We start from the raw sequence: 25,330 nt of genomic DNA on the forward strand, positions 1-25,330 counted from the left end.
GGGCACACGGGTGTGGAATCTCCGTGAAGCCCCTCAGATTGCCTCCTGGTCCTGCCTCTGCTGCTACTCTGGTGACATTGGAATTGGTTCTACTGGCGAGGTGCTCTAAAGCAGGGGTCCCCAACACCCGGGCCTCCGACCGATACAGGTCCGCAGCCTGTTAGGAACTGGGCCACGTAGCAGGAGGTGAGTGGTTGTGAGCGAGCAAAGCTTCATCCGCAGCCCCCCCATCGCCCCCCATCGCTGGCATTACCTCCTGAACCATTCCCCTGCACCACCCCTCCCCATCTGTGGAAAAATCGTCTTCCACGGAGCCAGCCCCTGGTACCAAAAAGGTTGGGGACCGCTGTTCTGAAGGGCAGGTCACAGAGCTGGAGCCCAGAGATCTATGTCAGACATCCTGAACTGACATTCTCTCTCCTTTCCTGTCCCCCTGCTCCGACATAACCCCCTCTCCCACCTGTCCGCCCAGCTCTCCTCTGGCGCTTCCTAAATGGCTTTGACTGGGAGACGGGCCAGCTTCTCCAACCGGCTGGCTTCCCTTTCTGGCCTCAGGCCCTAGCACTCACCAGGAGGCACCATTTGTGATTTCCAGGTCTGAGGGGGAAGCAGGGGACAGAGTTGGGCAGGAAGCAAATGAGGGGTGAAGGTGGGGAGTGGGGTGAGGTTGGAGAGAGAAAGGGACACTGGTGATCTGAGACAGTTCCCCTCCTGGTCTAGACAGACCCTTGCCTGTCTAGAGGTGGGAGGTGGGGGTGAAGGAACAGGGGCCGGGGAAGGGCTGGGGTGCCCCTCAGGTCCTCAGGTGAGATAGACAGCAAGTGGGGTGCAGCAGAGCAGGACCTGGGGAGGGACCCCTGACACGTAGTATCTGGGCTGATTGCTCCTAGACAGGCCTCTGGGGCAATCACCCCAAGCTGAATTACGCACTCCCTGCAACTCGGCCTGCTGAGTTGCCTCATTCTCTCGCCCCAGGTCTTCTCCCCAAATGCCACCCCACTGTTTTCCACCCCTCCCCAACGCCATCCCTGCGACACCTTCAGGGCCCCACTCCCACCCCCCGTCTTTCCCATGCTTGGCTCTTCTTTCCAACGGGCTCAGTAGTACGTCTCCTTCTCCACCCAGCCTGTTAGAGAGATTAGGCACAGGGATTGCAGGGTGAGCTTAGAGGAGACAAGAGATAAATGCCCTAGGGGCTTGGTGGTTGAGGCCAGGCAGAAGGGAAGCCTGGGGAAGGGGAGTGGGGGAGGGGACTCCATGAGGCCATGGATTAGGGGAAAGGAGAGACTTGCATTTAGTACAGGGGACGGTGGGCCCGGAGTGCTTTGGCTGGGGGTGAAAATACAAATGACAACAGGGGCTGTTCAGGTAACAAGTGAGTCTCTAAAGGGCAGCCGTCCATTGTTGCCGTCCAGAAATGGGGCCTTGGGAGCGACAGCGCCTGTGATTTTTCAGGGGAAGCCAGAAAATTGGATTTTATGTGAAAGCCCCTAAGTTTTAGATATTAGGCCAATTGCAAAACAAAAAACAAAAACCACCCGTGCAAGAAAGGGCAGCCAAACCCAACAATATCCACGGACCCTATTTGGCTTGTGGGCCACCCATTGTCAACCTCCAGTAAGTGATCGAAAATGCTTGTTGGGAAAAAAAAAAACACATGGTTGATGCCTGGGAATTAGGAGGGCTGGGTTGTAGCGCCACTTCTGCTGCTTCTGGCTTCGTGACCCTGAACGAATAAATTCACCTCTGCCCCTCTCTTTGTCTGTAAGATGTGGAGGTGGGCCTAGATGACCTCGGAGGGCCCTTCTAGTTCTGACGTTCTGTGATTTCAGGTGGAAGGCGGAGGGCCTCAGGGACCAGTTGTGTGTTGGGTGGGACGGGAATCTGGGAGGAAGAGTTTCAGCAGAGTCAGGGCTTCTAGGACCCCGGACCCGAGGATCCGAGGGCACTGAGGAAAAGGAGCGAGGATCCGTAGTAGGAATGGAGTTCGGGTTTGGAGCCCTGCAGGGGTAGGGTAGCCACAGTGGGGAGCTGCACTTTGCTGGGGTTGGGGCGCAGCACTGAGGCGCTTACCACCTGGATATCGCCGCAGGATCAGCTTTCGGACCTCATCGTAGATGAAGATGAGGAGACTGTAGGGGAAGGCGCAGAACCACCAGGTGACCCTGAGGAAACAGAGGAGAGTGTCAAGGGCATCAGAGGTTGCTTCAAAGGGACCAGAACTTGGATCCTAGCAGGGGGCCCGTCTAAAGAGACACTCACTTGAGCGGGTACATGCGCAGGGCCACACCCATGCCCGGGCAGTAGGACAGAAAGGCCGCCAGCGCTGTCTCCTCCAGGAGCCCAAAAATCAGAATCTTGTTCCTGGAAAGGCGATGAAAAGAGGGTAGGTAGCGTTGGAGGGGAGGGCAAGGAGGGGCAGAGATCCAGGGTGACCCCTGGTGGTGGAAGGGAAAGAGGCGGGAAGAAACGCTGGGGAAAGGCTATACATGACGTCTTCCCATGCCTTCTTCAAATGCTTCTTCTCATGTTAAATGTAACCAAAGAAAGATTGTCTTTAATTTTTCTGCTTACTGATTTTACCTCCGATTATTGTCTATAACACATACTTTCATTCATCAAATACATGTTTCCTGTGTGTTGGGTGATACGCTCTGTGCTGGAGATGCTGTGGTCAATGCAAGCTTCCTTCTGGAGACCCGGGAACCTGCCCTCACGCAGCTTATGTTCTTGTTACTGCTCCAGGCACGTGGCCTTTGAAAGTGTCGTCTCCCCAGCAAGATGCTTGTTCCTTCACTTCAGGACCCAATTATATCTTCTGCCCTCTCAGTGTCTCCTACAGCCCCAGGTAGTTGTTGGTCACAGATATTCAAGAAAGAAGGGAATGTTTTTGCAAAGTACTCAGAAAGGGAAAGCTCACTGGATAAAAAGTGCTGAATATATATTCACCACATCAGAACTGAAGAGCAGGAGAGAATAAGGCTCTGAGGACAGTGTCTGGAGTCGGACAGGTGGGGTCTAGTCCCAGCCGGGCCACTTACTTGCTTCTGGTTGTAAGCAATGTTGCTTAACTTCTATGAGTCTCGTGCTCCTTCTGTGGAGGAGATAGTATCTTTATATCCTACGACTGCTGGGAAGATTACGGGAGATAATGCGTGGAGAGCTCTTGAACGTGGAACGTTCTTAGCTGTATTTTATAATCTCATGCACTGCACCTCTTCATGGCTTAAGCCAGTGGTTCCCAAACTTTTCACTCATTAAGGATCCCTCTTATTTTTCTTCTAAAAAGGCCACATTTTCATTGATTTTTTTCTCTCCAGCTGCATTTGTTCATAAGTAATGGATATAGGGAATTCCCTGGCAGTCCAGTGGTTGGGGCCCTGCGCTTCCACTGCAGGGGGCACGGGTTCGATCCCTGGTTGGGGAACTAAGATCCCGCATGCTCCACAGCGAGGCCCCCAAAAAAGTAATGAATATATTTTCCCAATTAGAAAATTAATTAGCAATACACACGGCTTCCAAAGAGAACTGCGCATTAGCATGTGATCGCTATAGTTCATACTTAGGCTTCTGCCTGACAATGACACTTTGGTAAGCTTGGGAATCTTCTTAGAGGAAGTGCTTAATTTCCATAAAGCTGTTTGAATAATGCATAGAGCATCTCTGAGGACCCCTGAGGGTCCAGACAGCCCAGGGTGGGGCATAAGGTGCTAAGGCTGCCTCGGGCCAGGTTACTTGTTGGTATTAGTACTCCTTCCCTGTCCCAGTCTGAATTTTGTTTAGTTTCTTTTCCACTTGCCTCTCAGATGGGCAGGATTTAGCCGGTCTGGTCATGTCCCCTGCTTGTTCTCTCACCCATGCCCTGCACAGTCGGTCACCCAGTGTCTTGGGCCCTCTGCTCCTTGTTCTCTGCTCACTGCCTTGTCCCCGTTAGTGTTTTTAGCTCAGTGGAATCTCCTTCCTTCATCTAACAGATTTTCCCTTTCCTCTCCCTAGGATCTCAAACGCTATTAACTTCGCTGGAGTTTTGGTATATATATATATTTTTCTCAAACTAAGAAATTGTGACAAAACTCACGTGGGGACTCATGCCCACTGTTTGCAGTAGAAGAAAAGAAAGATAATGGGAGTGATACCTTCGGCACCGACCACCATCCAGGCTGAGCTGCAGAGGAATCACTGGTACCCCCCAGGTGCCAGGCTCTGTGACAGGTGAGCCACCCAGGGTAGTAGTCACGAGCTTGGGCTTCAGAAAGAGCCCTGGCTGAGCTATTTCCAGCTGGGTGACCCCAGGCACACCATTTAACTTTTTTGCGGGAGTCTCTTATCCATCGAATGAAAATAATACCTCCCTCACAGAGCTACTGTGAGGTTTGACGATGTCTGTGAATCACTTAGCACAGTGGCAAGTGTAACTCACACTATAAGAACTTGACCCTGAGCAGCTCACAGCTCCCACAAGGACAACATCACCACCACAAGGCAAATGCTGTGAACTAGAGCTACCTGCCGAGTGGAGGGGAGCACAGGGGACCCTGTATTTAGGGCTGGGCCAAGGGGTGGGGGTGAGTATAGAGTATAAGATAGAGGAAGGAAGGGAGGAAGGAAGAAGGGAGGGAGGGGAGAGGTAAGGGGAAAAGATGAAAAGGAAAGATGATGGAAAGAGAGCATAATGAAGGAGTTTTGGGGAGCAAATTAAAACTCATCAGAAAGAGTCATAACCCTCCTTCCTCTTCGCTCATCTATTTCCAAAAAGGCTACGGATTTACAGCCGGGCAGCTACAGTCAGAGGCCCCAGCCGACGTGGGTGGGTGGGTGTGCCCTGAATGCGCTCTGCCTGGTGGGCGGGGCCGGTGGGCGGGGCTCACTTCATGCCCTGCTGGAAGACCGAGTTGCGGCGGGTCTTGCAGATGATGAGGTCAGCCCACTGCACGACCACGATGCTGGCAAAGAAGGCCGTGTGGCACGTGAACTCCACCACCTTCCGTTGCTCATAGGTCTGGGGGAGGGCGGGCAGAGAGAGGTGAGGGTGTGAGAGGAAAGAGTAGGAACAGGGTGCAGCGTGGTCCAGGGCAGATGTTAAACCCTGGGCACCTACTCCACCCTTAGCCCCCAATCCCATTGGCCACGGCTGACCACTCCCGCCAGACGTTCAGCTCTCATATGTGTGCATCTGCACTTACACAGCCCCACTTACCCACTCCTGTCCGTAGCTGTCCTCCAGGTCGTTCATGGACCGGTCGTCCCAGTCGAGGCGGATTCCCAGCAGCCGTGAAGGCAGGAAACCATTCTCTGCCAGGATCACGAAGTAGGTGAAGAAGCCACCCAGCGCCTGGATCATCCCTGTGGGTGGTGGGCAAAGGACAAAGGGCAGGGCCTGGGTCATAGAAGGTAACAGGATGGGACCAGCCCCTACGGGCCAGAGAAGGACGGACATCCCTGACCCTCGGGGAGTTGGCCCCTGTCCTGGAATTTTGCAGGGGGATCATCCCTCCAAAGGCTGGGAAAAGCGTCTTCTTGGGGTTCCCTCCTGAGCCCCGGGCCCGGCCGCACCGATCTGTCCATAGGCCATGCTGATCAGCCTCTCGTTCACCAGCTTGTCTGTCTGCGGGTTTCTCGGCTGCCGCTTCATGATGTCACTCTCAGCTGCCTCATAGGCCAAGGAGATGGCAGGGACCTGTGCAAGGGGGCAGTTGGGGAGAGGACGGCGTTTGAAGGGAGAGGGTGGGAGCAAAGGATGATCAACAGTGAAGAATCTTTAACACAATTCAAACACTTATAAAGACCCAAGACCCTGGACTTCCCTGGTTGCGCAGTGGTTAAGAATCCGCCTGCCAATGCAGGGGACCCCGGTTCGATCCTTGGTCCGGGAAGATCCCACATGCCGTGGAGCAACTAAGCCCGTGCGCCACAGTTACTGAGCCTGCGCTCTGGAACCCACAAGCCACAGCTACTGAAGCCCGTGTGCCTAGAGCCTGTGCTCCGCAACAAGAGAAGCCACTGCAATGAGAAGCCCGTGCACCGCAATGAAGAGTAGCCCCCGCTCGCCGCAACTAGAGAAAGCCCGTGCGCAGCAACGAAGACCCAACACAGCCAAAAAAAAAAGAGACCCAAGACTCTATCATCTTCCAGGCTTTGTGCTCGTCTTCTCTGCAACCCTCACAGCCTGCTCAGCTGTCCCTGATGCACCTTCCCTTCCATCTGTGGCCCACCCCTACCCATTGCACCTCCACGACTGCCTTGCCTGTCCCCTCCTCCAACCCATGGCCTCACCATGTCAGTGCCCAAGTCAATGCAGAGGATGGTCACAGTGCCCAGAGGCAGGGGGATGTTGGCGATGATGAACAGCAGGAAGGGGGTGATCTCGGGGATGTTGCTGGTCAGGGTGTAGGCGATGGATTTCTTCAGGTTGTCAAAGATCAGGCGGCCTGTGGGGAGGTTCTGAGGGCATCAGGGAGATCAGAGGGACCCTCCCCACCCCTAGCCCCTGAAGCATGGGCCGCTCGTCTACCCAACAAAGGGAGATTTTGTGTTAGAGGGAAGCTAAAGCAGGCAGTGGATGCCTGAGATCCTGAGTTGAGTCTGTAATTGGGGTGAAAGGCAGGGAAGCAGATGTGCCGGCTCAGACATCCTGGATGGCATCCCAGCCCGTGTAGCCCCTCACCCTCCTCCACACCCGTGACGATGGAGGCAAAGTTGTCGTCCAGCAGGATCATGTCGGCTGCCTGCTTAGACACGTCAGAGCCAGCGATGCCCATGGCGATGCCGATGTCCGCCTTCTTCAGCGCGGGAGAGTCGTTCACCCCGTCCCCTGTCACCGCCACAATGGCTCCCTGGGGAGAAGGTACAGCCAGGCTGGGGGTGCAGCCCCTGCATGTGGCTGGCCCTGGCCCCGACCTTGACCCTTACCCCCTTGCTCACCTGCCTCTGACAGCCCTCCACGATGATGAGCTTCTGCTGAGGAGACGTCCGGGCAAAGACAATCTCCGTGTGGTTCTTGAGGATCTCGTCCAGCTGCTCTGACGTCATGTCCTTCAGGTCAGAGCCGTGCACCACACACGCCTTGGCCTCTCTGGAGGCAGAGGCAGAGCTGGTTGATTCCCTGGTACCCCACCACCCCTCCTCGCCACTGCCGGGTCTTCCCCAGCAGCTTCATTCTTCCTCTCCCTGACACTCAGTGACCTGTCTTTCCCATTTCTCTCTTTGAGGGGGTGGTGCTCAGTCCTCACCACGCGGCAGCATCACAGCCGTCAGTGCAGTGTGCTGGGCCAGGCGCTACTTCCTTTATACGTATCTCGCTCCTATAGAAACCAGCAGCATGGATACTACCCTAATTTTGAAGTTGAGAGAATGGAGGCTCAGGAAGGTAAAGTGACAGGTCCGAGGTTACACAACTGATCAGTGGCACAGTCTGGCCACAGGCTCGGGACCAGGGAACCGGCAGTTAGGACCAGATACCCTCAGGGGCAGCTCAGGTGTCCAGTGGGAGAGGCTGAGTTGATGGGGGAGGGGTCCTACGGAGCCTCACCTGGGGTTGACTTGGCTGACAGGAATGTTGAGCCGGGCTGCAATGTCCTCCACCGTCTCGTTGCCCTCTGATATGATACCCACACCTTTGGCAATGGCCTTGGCTGTGATCGGGTGGTCCCCGGTCACCATGATCACCTGGCAGCAAGGAGAAAAGAGAAAAGGAAAGCAGCATGAAGGTTTTTTTTTTTCTCTTTTTATTCCTTTCCCAAAGTCAGAAGAGCTAGACCACTAGATGGTGGGACTGGAAGATCCCAGCCAAAATAATGGAACTCTGTGTGTGTGTGTGTGTGTGTGTGTGTGTGTGTGTGTGTGTGTGTGTGTGTGAGAGAGAGAGAGAGAGAGAGAGAGAGAGAGAGAGAGAGAGAGAGAGTGGGTGAGGGGAAGAGACAACAACAAGCTGTGTTCAGGAGATCAGAGATAGTTTGCCTAACTGGAGGAAAGCCTTTCTGACAGAGTAACAAGTTAATGAGGGTCCCTTGGAAGAGCAGCCTCAGGATTGTTTAGGAGTTTGAATTTCACGGGGTATGAGGTTGTCACAGCTGGAAGGACCCCTAACATCTCCTTCATTTTACCAATGAGGAAACAAAGGCTTAGCAAGGGGCCCATGATTTGCTCCTGGTCCCAGGGAACCAGAACGGACATGGTTTTCCTAGTGCCCAGTGTGATGTCTGCCGACATCCTAATCAGACAGGGCAGGGACGGGAGGGAGACATTCCCTCCCATCCCTCCCTGCTGCCTTCCACCACCTGCCCTCTGCCTCTGGCATCCCTTCACAGTGTGGGAAGAAGGTGATTCCTGACTGAACTGTGATATTCATTGCTGCTGTTGCAGAATGGATGGAGCTGGATGGGGAAGGTGGTTAGCATCTGAGAGGCTGGTAAAGAGGATGTTGCAAGCATCAGGAGGTCAGAGCTGGCTTAGGAGACCATTTGCATGTGGGGGTTTGTGGGGCAAATCCCACACATACTGAGAAGGAAGCCTCTTCATGCCCCGCTGCCTTCTCTTCCACCCCCAAAAGCCACATGCTGAAAGACAAAAGCATCTTTGCAGTCCTCATCCTACTCAACCCTCTGAGGGGTTTGGCACTGTCTACCACCCCCTCCTTGAAGCCCTGTCCTCCCTTGGCCCCCATGGACTCCTTCATTCCCAGCTGCCCTCCATCCCTCTTCAGGTGGTCTTTCCCACCTGAGTGAGGAAGCAGCTTTGGTGTCGCCTAGCAGACCTAAGGTGAAACACTGCCCTTCCCCAAGTGCCTTCACTAAATCTCAGCAGAACGGAGATGATGAGTCTTTCCTTCAGGGTCGTCTTGAGGAGTTAGTGGTCTTAGGTGGACACTCACTGAGGGTTACCTGTCACCACCTTCCCCCTCATCGCTGGTTCCTCCTCCACTTGCCCTTCCTGTTGGTGTGGCCCGGCGTTTCCTTCCCCTCCCCTTTCTTCACTCCTGCTCTTGTCCTCAGCAGCAGAATCAAGCATACTAGCGTGTCTTTAATCTGTACTCACATGGGAACGAGACTGAACTCTCCTGTCCTGGCCCGCTTTCTTGAGCTCTCAGCCATATTCCTGCTTTCCCTGAAACATCTCCCCCTGAGCATCTTACAGACCTTCCGATCTCAGGGCGAAGGGAACTCCTTATCTCCATTCCCCACCCCCACGGAGCCTTCTCCTCTGCTCCCCACCTGAGATACCATCCATTCGCTTCGTTCAGTCCCTTTATCTCCTGGGTCTTCTCGCCTCCCCATTTGAGTTTGGTCACCAAGTTCTCAAAACAGCTCTCAAAAGTAACTACTCCACTCCTTTTGTCACTTCCCTCATTTGGGTCATCATCTTGGTATTGCAATAGCCTCTTATGCTGTCTCCCCAACCCCAGTTCTTCTCCAAATCCAGCCTCTCCTCCATCCAGGGAGCCTCCTAAGGGCTAGCTCTGCCCTGTGACACCTGCGGCTCTCTGTGGCTCTCAGGATAAAGCCCAAGTCTGGCATTTAAGCAAAATCCTTCCAACTGGCCCTGGCCCTGATTGCAGTCTCCATCTCCGGTGCTCCTCGGCCACCTCCCACTGCCACGCGCACATGCCCCGTGCAGTCCAGCCACCGCTGGGTACACACTGTTCCCTGCTCTTGACACGCCTTCCGCTCCCTCCCCGCCTTACAAAATGCTCTTCACCCTTCGGGGCCCAGATCAAATATCAAGCCCTCTGTAAAACATTGTCCAGTTCTCCGAGGTGGACTTAACAGCTCCCTGCTGCTCTGAGTTCCCTGGACATGCTTTCCCCAGGCCTCAGTGACTGTTCTGATCATGGTAACAGGCTGCCTGGCGAGAAGGGGAGCACGGGCTTTCCGGATGAGCTGGCCAAGCTTCCTGTAGCCAGTCTCCCTCTTACCAGCAGTTTTATTTTGGGAAAGCTACTTACCCACTCTGAGTCTCAGCTTGTTTTATTTTTAAATGGGGATCATGATGCCTACCTTAGAGACAGAGTGGTTGCAGGGTTCAGAAATCACATATATGTGCATATATACATATAAGCCCTCTAGTGTGATGGTTAAAAAATAGCAGAGGGCTTCCTGGTGGCGCAGTGGTTGGGAGTCCGCCTGCCGATGCAGGGGACGCGGGTTTGTGCCCCGGTCCGGGAAGATCCCACATGCCGCGGAGCGGCTGGGGCCGTGAGCCGTGGCCGCTGAGCCTGTGCGTCCGGAGCCTGTGCTCCACAATGGGAGAGGCCACGGCAGTGAGAGGCCCGTGTACCGCAAAAAAAAAAAAAAAAAAAAAAAAAAAAAAGCAGATACCTCAGTTCAAATCCTGGCTCTACCACTTACTAGCTCTGTGGCCTTGGGCATGTCACTTTGCGTCTCAGTTTTTGTCTCTGTAACTAAGGGAAAATACTAGTGCCTACTTGCAGGGTCGTTGTGAAAATCAAATGAGATCATACAGGTTTGGTGCTTAGAATAGCGCCTGATGCATATAAACCCTCACAAAACAATGGGCTCTTTTTATTATTAGAATATCTGGCCCTTAGCGGGTGCTCGAAGACCCTATCTGTTAAAATTGTTCTGTGATTAACTTAAAGGCGTTTGTTTCCCCTGAGGGATCGTGAGCTCCGGAGGCCAGGCACTGTATCTTATTTGTCTTTTGTATCCCCAGTGCCTGGTGCAGTCCCTGGCCCTCAGTAGACAGGTTGAGGTGAACTGATTTGGAAGTAGGTGAGAAGTTGCAAAAGGAGGAACAAGCCACGGCATCAGAATTGGTAACTGGACAGGTTAAGAGTGGTAAAGGGCTGTATCTTGGATACAGGAAAGTAACCAAGATGGAAGGGATTTTTGTTTGTTCGTTGGACTCCAGCACCTTGAACAGTGCTCAGTAAACAATAAATATTTGTTGAAGGAAGCACACATGTACAGAGAAGGGAGTGGTCATTGAGAAGCAATTGCAGTTGGAGAAGAGAACGTGGGAGAGGTAGGCTTGGTGGAATGAGGACTGGAGCTAGTCTACGGGGTTATAGGGTGGAGGTGAGTGGCCGCAGGCGAGGGCCTACTAATCTCATCCTAAACGACTAGAGAGAGTGGGTGCTAGCTGGGAAGGGGAGGACAACCAGATCTCCAAGATAAGGGTGACTGACCAGCTTGAAACCAGAATGGAAGGAGCCGTGCCCCAGAGAGAGAGGATTGGGTGTGGGAGACTGGTCACTCTGAGCAAAAGGGACAAGGGTGAGAGCTCCAAGGCAGGGACCGACCTTTCCTTGCAGATGGACGGCTTCTCCTCTCAGTCAGCAGGAAGGAGGCCAACAGTGGCCCAGCCTCTGCGGCCCCTGGACTTTTGGTGTTTGGGAGGAGGGACGAAGTGAGGCTAGTACCTTGATGCCTGCACTCCGGCACTTGCCCACAGCGTCTGGCACGGCAGCCCGTGGAGGATCAATCATGGACATGAGCCCCACGAAGCAGAGCTTCTCCGTGGGAAAGTTCAGCTCATCTGTGTCGAATTTGAAGCCCCGAGGAAACTTTCCAGAGGGCAGATTCAGTTGACAGAAGCCTGAAGGGGACAGAAGGGAGGAGTGAGAGCAGCAAGGTGGCTGCCGGGTTGCCCCCAGAGCCCCTCATCCCAGGGAAGCCTTTCTCAGCCCTGCTCCCTGCTTCTGGCCCCTCACCTAGCACTCGCTCCCCCAGTCCTCCCAGTTCCAGGTAGGCATTCTGGAAGGCGTCTTGCATCTCCTTGTCTAGAGGGACCTCCTTGCCCTGCACCAAGATGGAGGAGCACCGGTCCAGGATGCGCTCAGGGGCCCCCTTCATCACCAGCACATAGCTCTGGGGGCTGTCTTCTCTTTCGTGGATGGATAGCTGGAGAGAGGAAAGGCAGTTACAGAGGGGCCACACTTGTCTTGAAGCTCCAGTGCCCAGCACGGGGCCTGGGACAGAGCAGAGGCTGGTAAGGAAAACTCCCTTAATAAAATAACCCCTGATCCATCAACCATTGTCAACATAGGGAGAGTCTCCGTGTGTGGATGGGTGTTTGGACCTCACAGTCGTAACCCTGTAACCTGAGAGTCACCTTCCCATAGGACATTCATTCACTCAGCAAATATTTACTCCAATCAGTTAGGACAGGCATTGTGCTAGGGGCGAGGTGGCTTTGTCATCAGCACCCCCATCACCACACTGGCCTTAGGGGGGCTTTACCCCTGTGGCTTTTACAGGACATAGCTGAGGCTGCATTCTTGGCATTTAACAGATGCCCACAGGCTGAGGGATACCCTAAGGAAATTTCTGACGTATGGTTCAACTGAATGGGATGGAAGGGTTGGGGGACGGAGCCAGAGGATGTGGAGTCCTGGGAAGAAGAGTTGAGAAAGTGACAGGTTGTAGTAAAGGAATGAAGGTTTGGGAGCTGGGTGTGGGGTTGGTCGTTGCAACCAGACATCTGGTCACCCACGTTGCCCCGGGGGATGATGCAGGGGTGAGAGGGTGCTCAGATGCTCTCTTTCCTGCTGTTGATTCCCCTTTGACTCTGTGTGCCCCTCACTTCCATCTCTCCCTCTTCCCTTGACCTGGCACCCAAACCAGACCTGGTACTTATTGGTTGAGTTGAAAGGGATCTCCGCCACCTTGGGGTTTCTATCCCTCATCTTCCTCACGGAGCCGCAGGATAGCTCAATGCACTTGAGCAGAGCTGACTCTGAGGCATCACCAGCTGTGTCCCGCTGCCAACAAGAAGAATTCAGTGTCACAGTGGAGGACCAAGGAGGGAGGGCACTGATGTCCCCGAGGCAGCCACAGGGTGCAAGAGGGGAAGCTGGGCGTCAGCAAAGTGGGCGGGCTGTGGCGATCCCCCGACCCCCTACCTTAGACACAGAGATGTTCTCCTGCCCTGCCTTGAAGACAGCACGGTTGCAGAGACCAGCAATCCGGGACAGGGCGGTCCACGTGGGGGATCGTTTGTCGAAAGTGGCCCCTGGGAGGAAAGGAGAGAGAAGCAGGAGCTTGGCTCTCCTTTAGACCTCTTATCTCACCCCACCCGCCCCGCCACTCCAGTGCCCTGAACATCCTCCAGTCCCCTCCACCCACTCTGGGTAGAGCACTCAATCACCAGACTGATCTTCTGTGGTGTCGGCCTCATGGATCTGGTTGTCAAACCACATGTGGGCAACGGTCATGCGGTTCTGGGTGAGGGTGCCCGTCTTGTCGGAGCAGATGGTGGAGGTGGAGCCCAGCGTCTCCACCGCCTCCAGGTTCTTCACCAGGCAGTTCTTCCGAGCCATGCGCTTGGCTGTCAGGGTCAGACACACCTGGTGGAGAGACAGGGCAATAAAAAGGGCTCAGCCTGAAGCTGGAGATACCCATGTCCTTACCCCAGACCATGGCTCTGTCCCTCCTCCCTTGATCCTACTCCACGAACACTGAGAGAGACCTAAGTGTAAGTCATGAATGTGTTCCATTTTAGACGCGTTGAGCTGAGATCATGAGTGTATATTTAGGTGAAATGTCCAGTAGGGAGTTGAAGATATTTGGCCAGAGCTCCAGAGTGGGCCAGAGTAGAACAGGGTGTAGGTATGTGTGAGTCATCAACACCAAACGGGCACCAGAAACTGGGAGGAGATGAGCTTACTCAGGGGCATCAGGAGGAAAGAAGAGCACTGACTGAGGATTGGTGGAGGTGGGGAAGAGGAGACAGTTCAGGGGACTGGGGAGAGGAGAACCAGGGTAGTGATGAGTCACAGTCATCAACGAAGGAGAGAATGCTAGGAGGGTGGACAGCAGTATCCATTTCAGCAGCAGAGTTAAAGATGGGAGCTGAGGAAAGGTCACTGGATTTGCTAATTAGTCACTGGTGACAGCGACCTTGGAGAAAGCCTTGATGGGAGGGTTAGCCAGGATGAGCTCCAGAGGGCAGTGGGGAGATGACCAGTACAAGGGTTGTGAGAAAAGGTGACCAGGACGAGTTCTGGGAGAGAAACTGAGAGTGAAGGCACAGCCCCACCTAAAACCTTTCAGACTCAAACTCTGAGCAATGTATTAAATGATCTTTTGCAGACTCACATTCTAAGCCATGTTTTAAAGGAGAATCGAATATGTGATTTCAGGGGCTGGAAGTAAAAGAACTGCAGAGAAGCCATAGCCTCTCTTGCTTTTGAGGCAGGGTAGCAAAGCCCTCCCCTGGAGTCCCCTTGGCCTGACCCACTCACAGTGACAGTGGCCAGCAGCCCCTCAGGCACGTTGGCCACGATGATGCCGATGAGGAAGATGACTGCCTCCAGCCAGCTGTAGCCCAGGATGAGGGACAGCACGAAGAAGGATACCCCCAGGAACACAGCCACCCCCGTGATCAGCTGGATGAAATGCTCAATCTCCATGGCTATGGGTGTCCGCCCGACCTCCAGGCCTGAGGCCAGAGTGGCTATGCGGCCCATCACGGTCCGGTCACCTGTGGCAATCACGATGCCCCTGGCAGTGCCTACAACACAGGAAGGGACACGAGGTTGGGTGCCTTGGGGTCGCAGGAACTGAAGTCTCATCCTACTCCCTGGGAGAGGAAAACCATCACAGAGTAAAGAAGTCAAAGACTGTGGGTCACTGTCATTAGATGGTACCTCCCTTGGCTTCCTCTCCCAGCATAGATGGCCAATCCCAGACTCCATACAACAGCAAATTATCTTCTCTTATACCTGGGCCTGGGGAGAAACCTTGCAAATAAACTCAAGGTTCAAACTGAGGAGATTCAGTAAATGAAATAAAAGCATTGCCTGTGGTATTTCAGTAAAATCAATCTCATACTTGTTATCGTCCAAAAATATATTACAAACACAAAGTAAAGCCCTTATGGATTTTCCCTGTAGTCTTAAGTTTTTCTTTCTCAACACTAGGCACGAATCTCTACAGAAGAAGCTAGGCAACCTCTAGCCCTTATGTAGACATTCCAGGGGTCTTCAGGGGAGGAAGTGTGCTGGAGTGGAAAGAGCGTGCATCGGAGCCAGCCAGACCTGGGTTTGCATCCATCTTTGAATTTCTACCTAGGGATTGTTTTAATAATGAAATGAGACAGTGTGGTCATACACCTAGAGCAGTGCCTGGCACACAGTAGGCACTCAACAAATGTTAGTTCCCTTCATTTCCTCTCCTCTCTTCAAAGCCAGTTCAGAGTAAGCCATGGACATGTTTTACTAGGCATTTTTATCAATTGTGGGAAATGTAGAGCAAATTTCAGAATCTCAGTACATTAAGAATTTAGGCAACAATGTGTGGTGATTTTCACTATGATCCTAACTTGCTGAAGGAGGGGGAAAGCCCAGAGAAACGATACACACTGAAGAGAAATGAGAAACGGGAAGGGAAAGGTATGTGTGAGGAGGGGGGTGCAAGGCCTCCTCTGACCCATTTTCTGAGGCCCACAGTCTAGTCAGGCTCTTCCTCCCACCAGCTCTGGCCCCGGCCTCCCTCTCCGAGTCAGCCCGACTCCGCTCACTGGCACAACCAAAGAGGGCAGGGCTTTCGGTGATGCTTGGACTCTGGCCACTCAGTGGCGGCAGCTCTGGGAGCTCCTCCTGGCCTTTGGTCATCTCTAGAACCCAGAGCAGTGGTGGGGCACACCGGGCAGCCTGTGCATGACCAACAGTTTCTTTTGGTGAAGCGCAGGCCAGGATGCAGCCTGGAGGAAGGCCTGAATGTTCACCTGGACTGAAAGCTTTCCTGTCCCTTCCCCAGCCTGGGCCCTGGTCAGAGCAAGGGTCAGAGAATGAAGCAACTAGTCCCAGAACCAGGAGAGATGGAAGCCATCAGTCAAACCAGAGACTTCTAGGAATCAAGGATGGTTTGGGGCGTGTGCGTGTGTGTGTGCATGTGCGTGTGTGCATATGTGTATGTGTGTACGGGTCTTGGCCCATATCTGAAGGCTTGGGAATCTGTGCTGTCCTGGGGTGGACAGAACAGAGATCTTTCTTTGGGGAGGTGACTTTTCCCTGGAGTCATGCCGCCCCAGCCAATACCCTGCTCTCTGGAGGGGGCTACTTCTGTAATACTCAGGGCCCTCTGTCCCTTCAATTCCCTCCTCCATAGCCGGGCTTTTGACAAGTAAGTACAGCCATAGCCCCCAGTCCTGCCTGGAGGCTCAGGATGCAGTCTCCTCCCTCAGCTGATGCTGGGACCCGGGGTTCCCCACCAGGCTAGCCTCTCACCTTCCACGCAGTTGGTAGAGAAGAAACAGATATTGCGGGTCTCCAGGGGGTTCTCGTGGGTGAACTCGGGGGAGCGGGTCTGGGGCTCCGACTCGCCTGTTAGGGATGAGTTATCCACCTGAGGAGGAAGGCAGTGTGGAGTCATCAGATGGGCAGACGCCTTCAGGCACGCACAGCTGTGTCCTGACTGCGGCCACACTCAGTCTCCGTGACACCCAAGACAGAATTACACTCGCCCTCATCACATATTTATAGCATTACTCAGCTATTGTCCCTGCTCTGGTTTGGAATCTGGGCTGTCACTGACTTCTTCCGTGACCTTGGGCAAGTTATTTACCCAACATTGCCTCCCTTTACTCATCTATGAAATGGAGAATGGAAGTAGAATCTCTGCATTGCACAACTACAGGGGGTGCTATTCACACCGTAGCCAATGAAAATGGCACCGTCTAGGGTTGTGCGTGGCATGACTTATGTGGCCACGTGCAACCACCCGGCACGATTATACCGTTCTTGCAGAGTTAAGTTAGGTAGCCTATGTGAATGCATATAAAGCATGTGACACATAATAATACTCAATACATGATTGCTATAAAGTGGATATCAAAGAAACACCGGGGGTGCAGAGCATTCATGACACAGATACAAGGATGCATGTGTGTAATATGTGAAGCAAGGTGTGGCTGGGCAGTGTGGGGCAGGTGTTGACATCTGGACCTGGGCCTCCCAAACTTCAAACTTCTAACGGGCCCCTCTCAGCTTTACCCAGCTTGCTTTGTGGACTCAGCCAGTGGCTCTGGCCTGGCCCCCTCACCTTACAGCCGTGAGAAGAGATGATCCGGAGGTCGGCAGGAACTCGGTCTCCACCCTTCACCTCCACCAGGTCTCCCACCACCACCTCTTCTGCATTGATCTGCATCTTCTCTCCTTCCCGTACCACGAGGGCTTGCTGTGGGGAGGCCCCGGGGATCTCAGGAGATGCTCATCTTTACCCCTACCTTCCTCTTTTGCTGGTGTCCCACCTCACCACCAACCCCACCAAGGAGGACAGACCTTGCACCCTTAGCAACAAAATAGGTCCTGGAGTGAAGAGCTGGGGGGTCTTTTTTGCCCAAGCCTCCATCTCAGAGCCCAAGGAGTTGAAGAGATGAGTCTCCCAGAAACCTTATGCCCCAGCCTGAAGCCCAGCTCCGCCATCTACCTGAGGCACCATGTTCTTGAAGGAATCCATGATCTTGGAGCTCTTGGCCTCCTGGTAGTAGGAGAAGCAGCCAGTGACAATGACCACAGCTGCCAGCACCACGCCCAGATACAGCTGGTAAGGAGAAAGGTTTTGAGGGACCTGCCCTTTTCCCAACCCGAGAGGGGCAGCTGCCACTCAGGATGAGCATTCAGTGCCCCCCTTTGTCTGCATCTGGGAGTGAGAACGGTGGAAGAAAGTCCTTCTCTCCGACCTCTCCTTCAACCTTCTAACCCCAGCCTCCTAAGACTGGAGGGGGTGGGGAAAATCATAGGGAGTTCCCAGGACTAGGACCTCTCTAGGGGGTGAAGACCCAGGGATGGAGACAAGCCCACTCAAGTGTGAAGGAACAGGGAGGGGGGCTGTCTCAATCGTGAATGACTGTGTATGTTTGTGTTGGAGGAGGAGTGTCTGTAGATATGTATAGAAGTCTCACCCCCTTTCAGCCTAAAGAGCAGAGGGGCTGTCAGACTGTACAGGAAGGTCTTGTTCCCTGACCCCCACCCACTGTACTGGAGATTCAGGGTTGGAGGACAGAATCATGGGCTGGTCCAGGGGTCAGGCGTGCTGGCTCACGTTGTCATTGGACGGTTCATCCTCCATGGCAGCCTGGATGCCGTAGGCCAGGAAGCAGAGGATGGCCCCAATCCACAGCAGGATGGAGAAGCCCCCGAAAAGCTGGCGACAGAACTTGACCCACTCAGGGGTGGTCGGGGGTGGGGTGAGGGCATTGGGTCCATCCCGAGCCAGAATGTCCTGGGCCCGCTGGTTGGTGAGGCCCTGAGGGAGGCAAGGAGAGGTGTGGGAGCTCAGCTCGCATCTGGAACCAGCCAGGCCCCTCATCACTTCCCACCAGCTCCCTGGCAGCAGAATAATGTCCAGGTGGAGAGAAAAATCCCACCTGGTCGGAAGGGGTAGGGGACCATCAGGAGAGGCCACACGGAGGAGGTGGCATTTGCAATGGGTGTTGGAGGACTTGAAGGCTGAGTAGGATTTTGGCTGTGGTCCCCCCACCTCTGGTCAGCCTTGGGTTGAGACACGTTTTGGTTAGGGCCACAATAATCTCCTCTGGAGGCAGCCTTGATAAGACTCCCTGGAAAGACATCTCAATCGATCTCCACCCCCCACCCCAACTCTCTGCCTTCAGATTCCCCCCCTTCACCAAGGATTCAAGAAGAGTTCTACATTATTGATCATGAATGTCACACAGCTTTGGTCACCATCCATCTCTTTCCCCAGAAAGCTTTGCCTGACCCTGTTGCCCTAGCCCCAGGCTGGCTCACATGCCCCGTCTCTGGGTCCCATTGTATCCCAGGCATGATTCTAGAGCTGTACTCACTATATGGCTTTGGAATTCTGTTTGCCTTCCTTTCTGCTGCTGGACTTGGAGCCCCTTGAATGCAGAGGCCATTTCTTATTTCTCGTCCTATCTGTCCCCTCATTTATTTAATAAATGTGTATTGAGCACCTACTACATGCCAGGCAATATGGTCAGTGCTGGGGATCCAGAGATGGACAAGACCCACGAGTTCCTGCCTTGCACAGCTTATGATCTCGTGAGGTAACACACTATAAATAGACATTACTGCCAGATAGTGAAAAGTGTTACTTAAAAAAATAAAGTAAGGTAAAGGAAGGGGGTGTAGAATTTTCAAAAAGGCAGTCAAAGAAGGCCTACAGGAGGAGGTATGCACCCATTACATTTCTGATGAACGATTTATTTTTACTTTTCACAATGATGGGCTTGGCAATGTGACTGTGCCACTAACTATTGATATGAACGTGGGAAGCTACTCTCTCTCTGAGTCTCCTTGTTTTAATGAACAGGTCTCCACACCTGGCTTGTTGTACGGATCAGAGGAAAGTACGTAAAGCATCTATCCCAGCGCTACGTGCATAGCAGCGCCCAACGCATTACTCTGATAATAGTCATGGGTTCCCCCACTATTGCATGTATGTCAGTTCCACGAGAGGGTGTGTCACTGAAGCTGCTTGGGATACAGCCCTGCCCAGAGGCCCTCCAGGGCCTGGGTTTTAAGGAGTTCTGGCTTCCAGGCACTCAGGAAAGGAGCTGTAGACCAGGAAGCAGGGGATCTGTGTTCTAGCTTTGGCCCTGCCACCAACTAGTCCCTTGTCTCTGGGCGTCGGTTTCCTTAACTGTAAAGACGGTTGGCTTGAGTTTTAAGGCCCCTTCTACCCTGAGGCTGCGTGGTTCTCTCACCTCTTTGGTGCTCTCCCTAGAAGCCCCTTCACTGACCTTGGACAGATCCACTTGGTACTTGCGGCCCAGCTCGTCCAAGGACAGCTTGTGGTCGTCCTGGAGAAGGGAAAGCAAGTTTGCTTTGGGGAAGGAGGCAGACTGTGTGTCTAGAATGCGTCTGTGGGCACTGAGAGCACAGCAGTGAGGCAAGGAGCATGGGGGGTGGGCACGAGCTTTTCCCTGAGGGGCAGCTGTCCCAGCGTGGGAGCCCTTTTCCATGTCCTGGCTGGGGGCTCACCATGGCCACCTCCTTCTTCAGCTCATCCAGCTCCTTCTCTTTCTGTTTTTTCTTGCCGCCCCCATTTTCCGCAGTGGTGGCTGCAGGTGAGTACTCGCGGCCGGCCTGCAAGAGGAAGGGAGAGCCCAGGGAGTCAGGGAGGCCGGAGGCCGGAGCCTCTATTCCCACTGGATAGCCGGGGACCTCAGACATTGGGAGTGGGGGGGCAGTGGATTCAAAGTCAGTGGTCGTCCCAGGGGAGGAAAGGGGGTTGCAGGTTGGCGGGGACCCCAGGCCCTCAGTTTGAAAATGATTAGCAGAGCCCCAGGGCTCTACATTCGAACTTCGGGAAAGGCTGAGGGGCTCAGGACTCAGGACCCCACTCTTAGCTTTTGAGTAGTCGGGCTCATGCTAAGATTTTGTTTGTTGAAAGAACCCTGTTCTTAAAGCAAAGTAAACAAAAACCTTAAAAACCACCATCCTACACTACTTAGAATTGTAGAAGGGACTGGACAGGGCTGGGGGTTCGTTGAGGGAGCAGTACCCTATAGGGATGTCTTTGTTCCAACACCATGGCTGCTTTACTCAGAGAGGAGTAGAGACAGTTAGGAATGGGGGTGCAGTTAAGAGTCTTTGGGGAGTCAGGGGTCAGGGCAGGGAAGTGTCTGGAGGAGGAGGGGAACCACAGGGTCTGGTGGTGGAGTGTGGAAATGGGATGAGCAGCGCTCACGGACTGAGAAATCAGTAGCCGGAGGACAAGTGCGTCCAGGAAATGGGCGCGCAGAGCGCCCTGGGAGCCCTCTCCATCCTGCTGCCACCTCCCACCAGATGCAGGATTTGGGGGTGGGGTGAGTCATGACCTCTTGCTGGCAAAGGTTTCTGGGGGAGTATCCCCAAGCCCCCCTCGCCTCCAGCCTGGAATGTGAAGTGACTCCCCAACCCCTTTGGCCATGACACTTTTGGGACTAGGCTGCCGCTGCTTGGGCAGGATAAAAGGTGCTGGGAAGATCATGTGTCTGCACGTCCTGTCAGCCAAGAAATAAAAGTTGACCTCAGAGCTGAAAAAAGAAATTGCGACTGGGCAAGAGGCAATTCACAGGACTTGAGGCCCCAGAGCACAATGGGGTGAGGAGGGAACTGAGCCCTGTTTGTCTAAAAATATAAGAAATTGTCTCTGAGCGTAGAGAATGGACTTGAGGACACGGGGAGGGGGAAGGGTAAGCCGAGACGAAGTTAGAGAGTGGCATGGACATATATACACTAGCAAACGTAAAATAGCTAGCTAGTGGGAAGCAGCCGCATAGCACAGGGAGATCAGCTCGGTGCTCTGTGACCACCTAGAGGGGTGGGATAGGGAGGGTGGGAGAGAGACACAAGAGGGAGGAGATATGGGGATATATGTATACGTATAGCTGATTCACTTTGTTATAAAGCAGAAACTAACACCATTGTAAAGCAATTATACTCCAATAAAGATGATAAAAAGAAAAAGAGAAATTGTCTCTGAGGATAAATCTAAAACTGAAAATGCATGGAACGCTTAGGTCCAGGCATTCCTGGGTCCTTTAGTGAAGTCAGGTGAACATTTTAACCGGAGCCTCGTGAGGCAACATCTCCCCCTCCTCTTACTGGCCTGTGGTCTCCTCGCCGCCACCAGGCTTCCAGGGTCTCACAGGGGCCTTCTGGGGGAGAAGGTGGGGAATTTATCCTTCCAAGGGGTCTTGGGTGATAGGATAGGAAGTGGCTGGGGAGGCCTGGGGTGGCGTGACAAGTGCCTTCTCGCCCCCTCCACCTCCCCAGGCTCCTCTCCTCCCACCTCCCTCGGGATGTTGTGTCCTTGTCACAGAGGCACTGCTCAGTTCCTGTCCTGTGCCTCCACTTTTCCACTGGACCCTAAGGGCCATGCCAGGGTTTCACAAATGAGCTTTTCTATACTATGATGAAATTCGTTTTGTTTTTTTTTTTTTTTTACTGTAAAGAGGGAACACCTGGGTGCGATCTACAGTCAGGGGGTGCTTGCCCCCCCTTTTTTTTTTGCAGGATAATTCATTTTTTAAAAACAGACTTTTTCTTTCAGAGCAGTTTTAAGTTCACAGCAAAAGTGAGCAAAAATTACAGGCCCCCATATACCTTCTACCCGCCCCTGCACGGCCTCCCCACCGCCAACATCTGGCACAAGAGTGGTACACGTGTTACAATAGATGAACCTACGTTGGCACATCGTTATCACTCAAAGTCCATAGTTTACATCAGGGTTCATTCTTGGTGTTGCACGTTCTGTAGATTTGGATGAATGCATAGTAACATATATCCACTATTATAGTATACGGAGTAGTTTCACTGCCCTAAAACTCCACTGTGTTTGGGGACGATACATTTTTTTTTCCATCAAAAAGGAGCCATCCAAGGAATGTGGCAGCTGCGCTGATCGCAAGAGATCATGAGTCTAGCACCTGGAGATAGAGAAGTCTGGCCAGTGAAATCAGGAACTGGGGTGGGGGAGGGGCAGAGAGAGGCGGACACCGCCATCACCCAGACGCTAATGATCTAGAAGGATATGAGCTCTTTGCAGGCTGTGCTGCTCAGAAGTGCTCTTCTCAGCAAAGGTGATCAGTAAATCTTGCGTTTGTTTCCACATGAAGCATCTACGGATCAAGGCTCTCTTTGGCTTCCTGAACACCGATCTTCCTGGGGAGACTGAAGCAGCCCAACAGGAGTGGGGAAGGGCTGTGAGTAGTGTTGCCTCTCGCTTCCTCAGGTGACTCAGGGGGGCTCATTTAATTGAATGGATTGACACGTCCTGGATTCACAAATCTAATGCTTTGGATTCTGTCCTTGGTGGGACAGCACTGAGAAATGGATGAAAAGCAGCGAAGAGACAAGAGGCCAGAGACCGGGGTGGATAAGCTTCCATGTGACCCTCTGGGCATTCACAGAGGAGGGGGCTGTGCCTGGGGGCTAAGGAGCAGAGCCCAGAGAATTTCTGTACATACAGGCATGAAGTTCATGAAAATTAGAATCAAAGGCATGGTTTAAAACATTTCCCAGCCCACATATGTACGTCTGGCATGTACAGATGGTGGCTAAGCAAAGAAGCTCTCTGCAGCAGCCCCTTCCCCTAAGTGCCCATCCTGCTTTCCTGCCGGCAGGCACAGAGCTGGGGACACACGGCCCCGTCCCCCCTCCTGTCCTGGCAGGGATCTCAGGCTCTGCAGCCAGGAGCCTGCAGAGATTCAGGGCCAGCGGGCTGCCCAGGCAAGAAAGAAAGAGAGGAAGCAGGACCACTCCCCTCCCCTCCTCCCTCCCCCATCCACAAGGCCACAAGTCCCCCTCTCTGGGCCTTGAGTGCTGAAGGAGAACAGAGAGTTCTTTCTGAGAAAGCCCAGGGCTGGGACAGAGTCGGGGCAGCTGGAAATCAGCCAACTTCCCCCCCCACCGCTGCCCTTCGGTGGCAGCTGGAGCAGGCCGGGCTCCCTCCCACCGGGGTTGTCCCTTCCCCCAACTCCCATGCTGCCCTTCACAGTCACAGGGTGATGAGGTGACAGTGAGCCCTTGCTCTGCAGGGAAAAGGAGGATTTGGATGGGGGGGTGCCTTCCCTCTTCAGGGGTCTCCTGGCTGGGTGAACTCCAAGCTCCCCTCTTAAGTCCCCCCACTCTCCCCAGCCTCAGTCTGGATAGAACCAGACCTGCTCTCTGACTCGCTACTGGGAGTGGATGGGAAGGGAATTCAGGGATGCTGGGGGAGAAGCACAGACCCCTGAAGAAGTCAAGGTCAAATCACTTCTCAAGCAGGACCTCTTGAGCTGGGTCCACCCTGTGCTAAGGTGAAGGAGGGGAGAGGTTCGAGGTCCTGCGCCTCAGCTGGGGACTCCCGTTCCCTGGGGGAACAAAAGATGTCAAGGTGCAGCTGAAGGTCCCCAGACAGTATCTTCCCATGGTTGTGAGCTCTTCCTCTGTGAAGCCCGCACGTCAGACACAGCTCTTCACAGACCTCACGCGCCCTCACACTGTGACATCTATGCTCACTCATGCTTGAAGGTCTGCACGTTTGCAAATTTGTCTCCTGAGACACAAACACAGGTGCTCACCCATGAATGTCTGTATCAACTGCAGCCTATGGAGAACACATGAAATCACACACACACACACACACACACACACACACACACACTCACACTCACACACACACACACTCACACACCAGTTCTATTTATAGCTCCCACCCTAGCTCAGGAACCCTGGTGTCCAAGCTCCGAGTTTTCTCAGCTGCTAAACTCAGCGTGATACCATGTCCTTGCCTGACCCCCCCTAGGCCCAAAGAGCCCTACAGCTCCCCACAGGCACCTTCTTTCCTCAGCACCCTTCCGTTGCTCCCCAGGCCCTTTCCCTCCCTGCTCTCTTCTGCCAGCATTCCACAAAAGGAAAGCCGCCAGGGCGCAGGATGTAAAGGGATTGGGTCACTTTTCTCCATATGGAAATTTCATTTCCAAGCATTCAGAGCCCTGGCCCTGTCCCTCACCCCCCTTCTCTGGTAGTTGTTAATCTTCCCCTTGGCATACCCAGTGCTGCAGAATGCCACAGGCTGGGGTGGACTGAGGGGGGTGCCTGCGGCTCTCACCAGCCTCTGGGAAAGTCCTCAAAGCACATGGCTTGCAGCCAGAGGACAATGCTGCCCGGGACATCCGGGGGCGCTGGACGGGGGGCTGGGGCACATCACTCTTCCTCCACACCCTCCGCCCAGCTGTCCCTGGAGCTCAGGGCCCCTGGAGCTGGTGTCTGGAACTGCTTGGTGACTCTGCAGTGGATGGCCCCTGCCCCTCTCTCCAACCTCAGATTGGACCCCCATCCTCTCAGGCTGGGACTCCCAGAGGAATGGATACTTTCAGAGGGTGGCGAAGGTGGGGAGGATTAACAGTACCAAACGTCCCTTCAGCTGGGAGGCTGGGAGATGCGGTGAGAGAGGAGGAATGGTGGAGATGTGGCTGGAGGAGCAGGGACAGAGACGAGGGAGGGGGTGGAGGAGGGAGGGCTGGAGGGGATGCGAGTGGTGGGCTGCGGGGCTCGTGCTGGGGGTGCTGGTGGAGAGGACAGCGCTTGGGCGGCTGAGCTCTATGGGTCTGTGCCCTATGGGTCTGTGCCGTGGGGCTGTGCACACAGTCGTAGCCGGGACACTGTCAGTTCCAAGTTCAAACCAGTCCACTGCTCCTCCCTCCGTATCCCATCTCCACCTCATCCTTTCCTTCCAGCCTCCCTCACCGTCCAGAGCACCCTACTGCTCCCCCCAGAGAGGCCCCTGTTCTTTGGGGATACTCACCCCACGGCCCATCTTGGGGCAGAGTGGCTGAGGGATCTAGATGGGGGAGGTCGCCGGGAGGATCCCAAGCTCACACCACCAGCCTGGGGTGGCCAGAGACCCCAGCAGACAGA

General features: G+C 53.9%; 1 protein-coding gene across 1 annotated transcript; it reads right to left on the reverse strand.

Moving 5' to 3' along the window:
- Positions 1-1,097: 1,097 nt before the first annotated feature.
- On the reverse strand, positions 1,098-25,229 carry LOC309957942 (sodium/potassium-transporting ATPase subunit alpha-2; the record flags this gene model as incomplete). The annotated part of the gene is made up of 23 exons (XM_082833496.1): positions 1,098-1,126; positions 2,074-2,165; positions 2,263-2,364; positions 4,869-4,999; positions 5,198-5,343; positions 5,554-5,677; positions 6,274-6,428; positions 6,665-6,833; positions 6,922-7,072; positions 7,529-7,665; positions 11,378-11,553; positions 11,669-11,858; positions 12,584-12,718; positions 12,860-12,969; positions 13,105-13,303; positions 14,201-14,469; positions 16,187-16,304; positions 17,001-17,135; positions 17,388-17,501; positions 18,003-18,206; positions 19,684-19,743; positions 19,925-20,029; positions 25,218-25,229. 23 exons carry the CDS (start codon positions 25,227-25,229, stop codon positions 1,098-1,100), a joined length of 3,063 nt encoding a protein of 1,020 aa, XP_082689622.1.
- Positions 25,230-25,330: the final 101 nt, after the last annotated feature.

The sequence above is a fragment of the Leucopleurus acutus genome, assembly GCF_964270905.1.
Source record: "Leucopleurus acutus genome assembly, chromosome: 2".
NCBI lineage: Eukaryota > Metazoa > Chordata > Mammalia > Artiodactyla > Delphinidae > Leucopleurus > Leucopleurus acutus.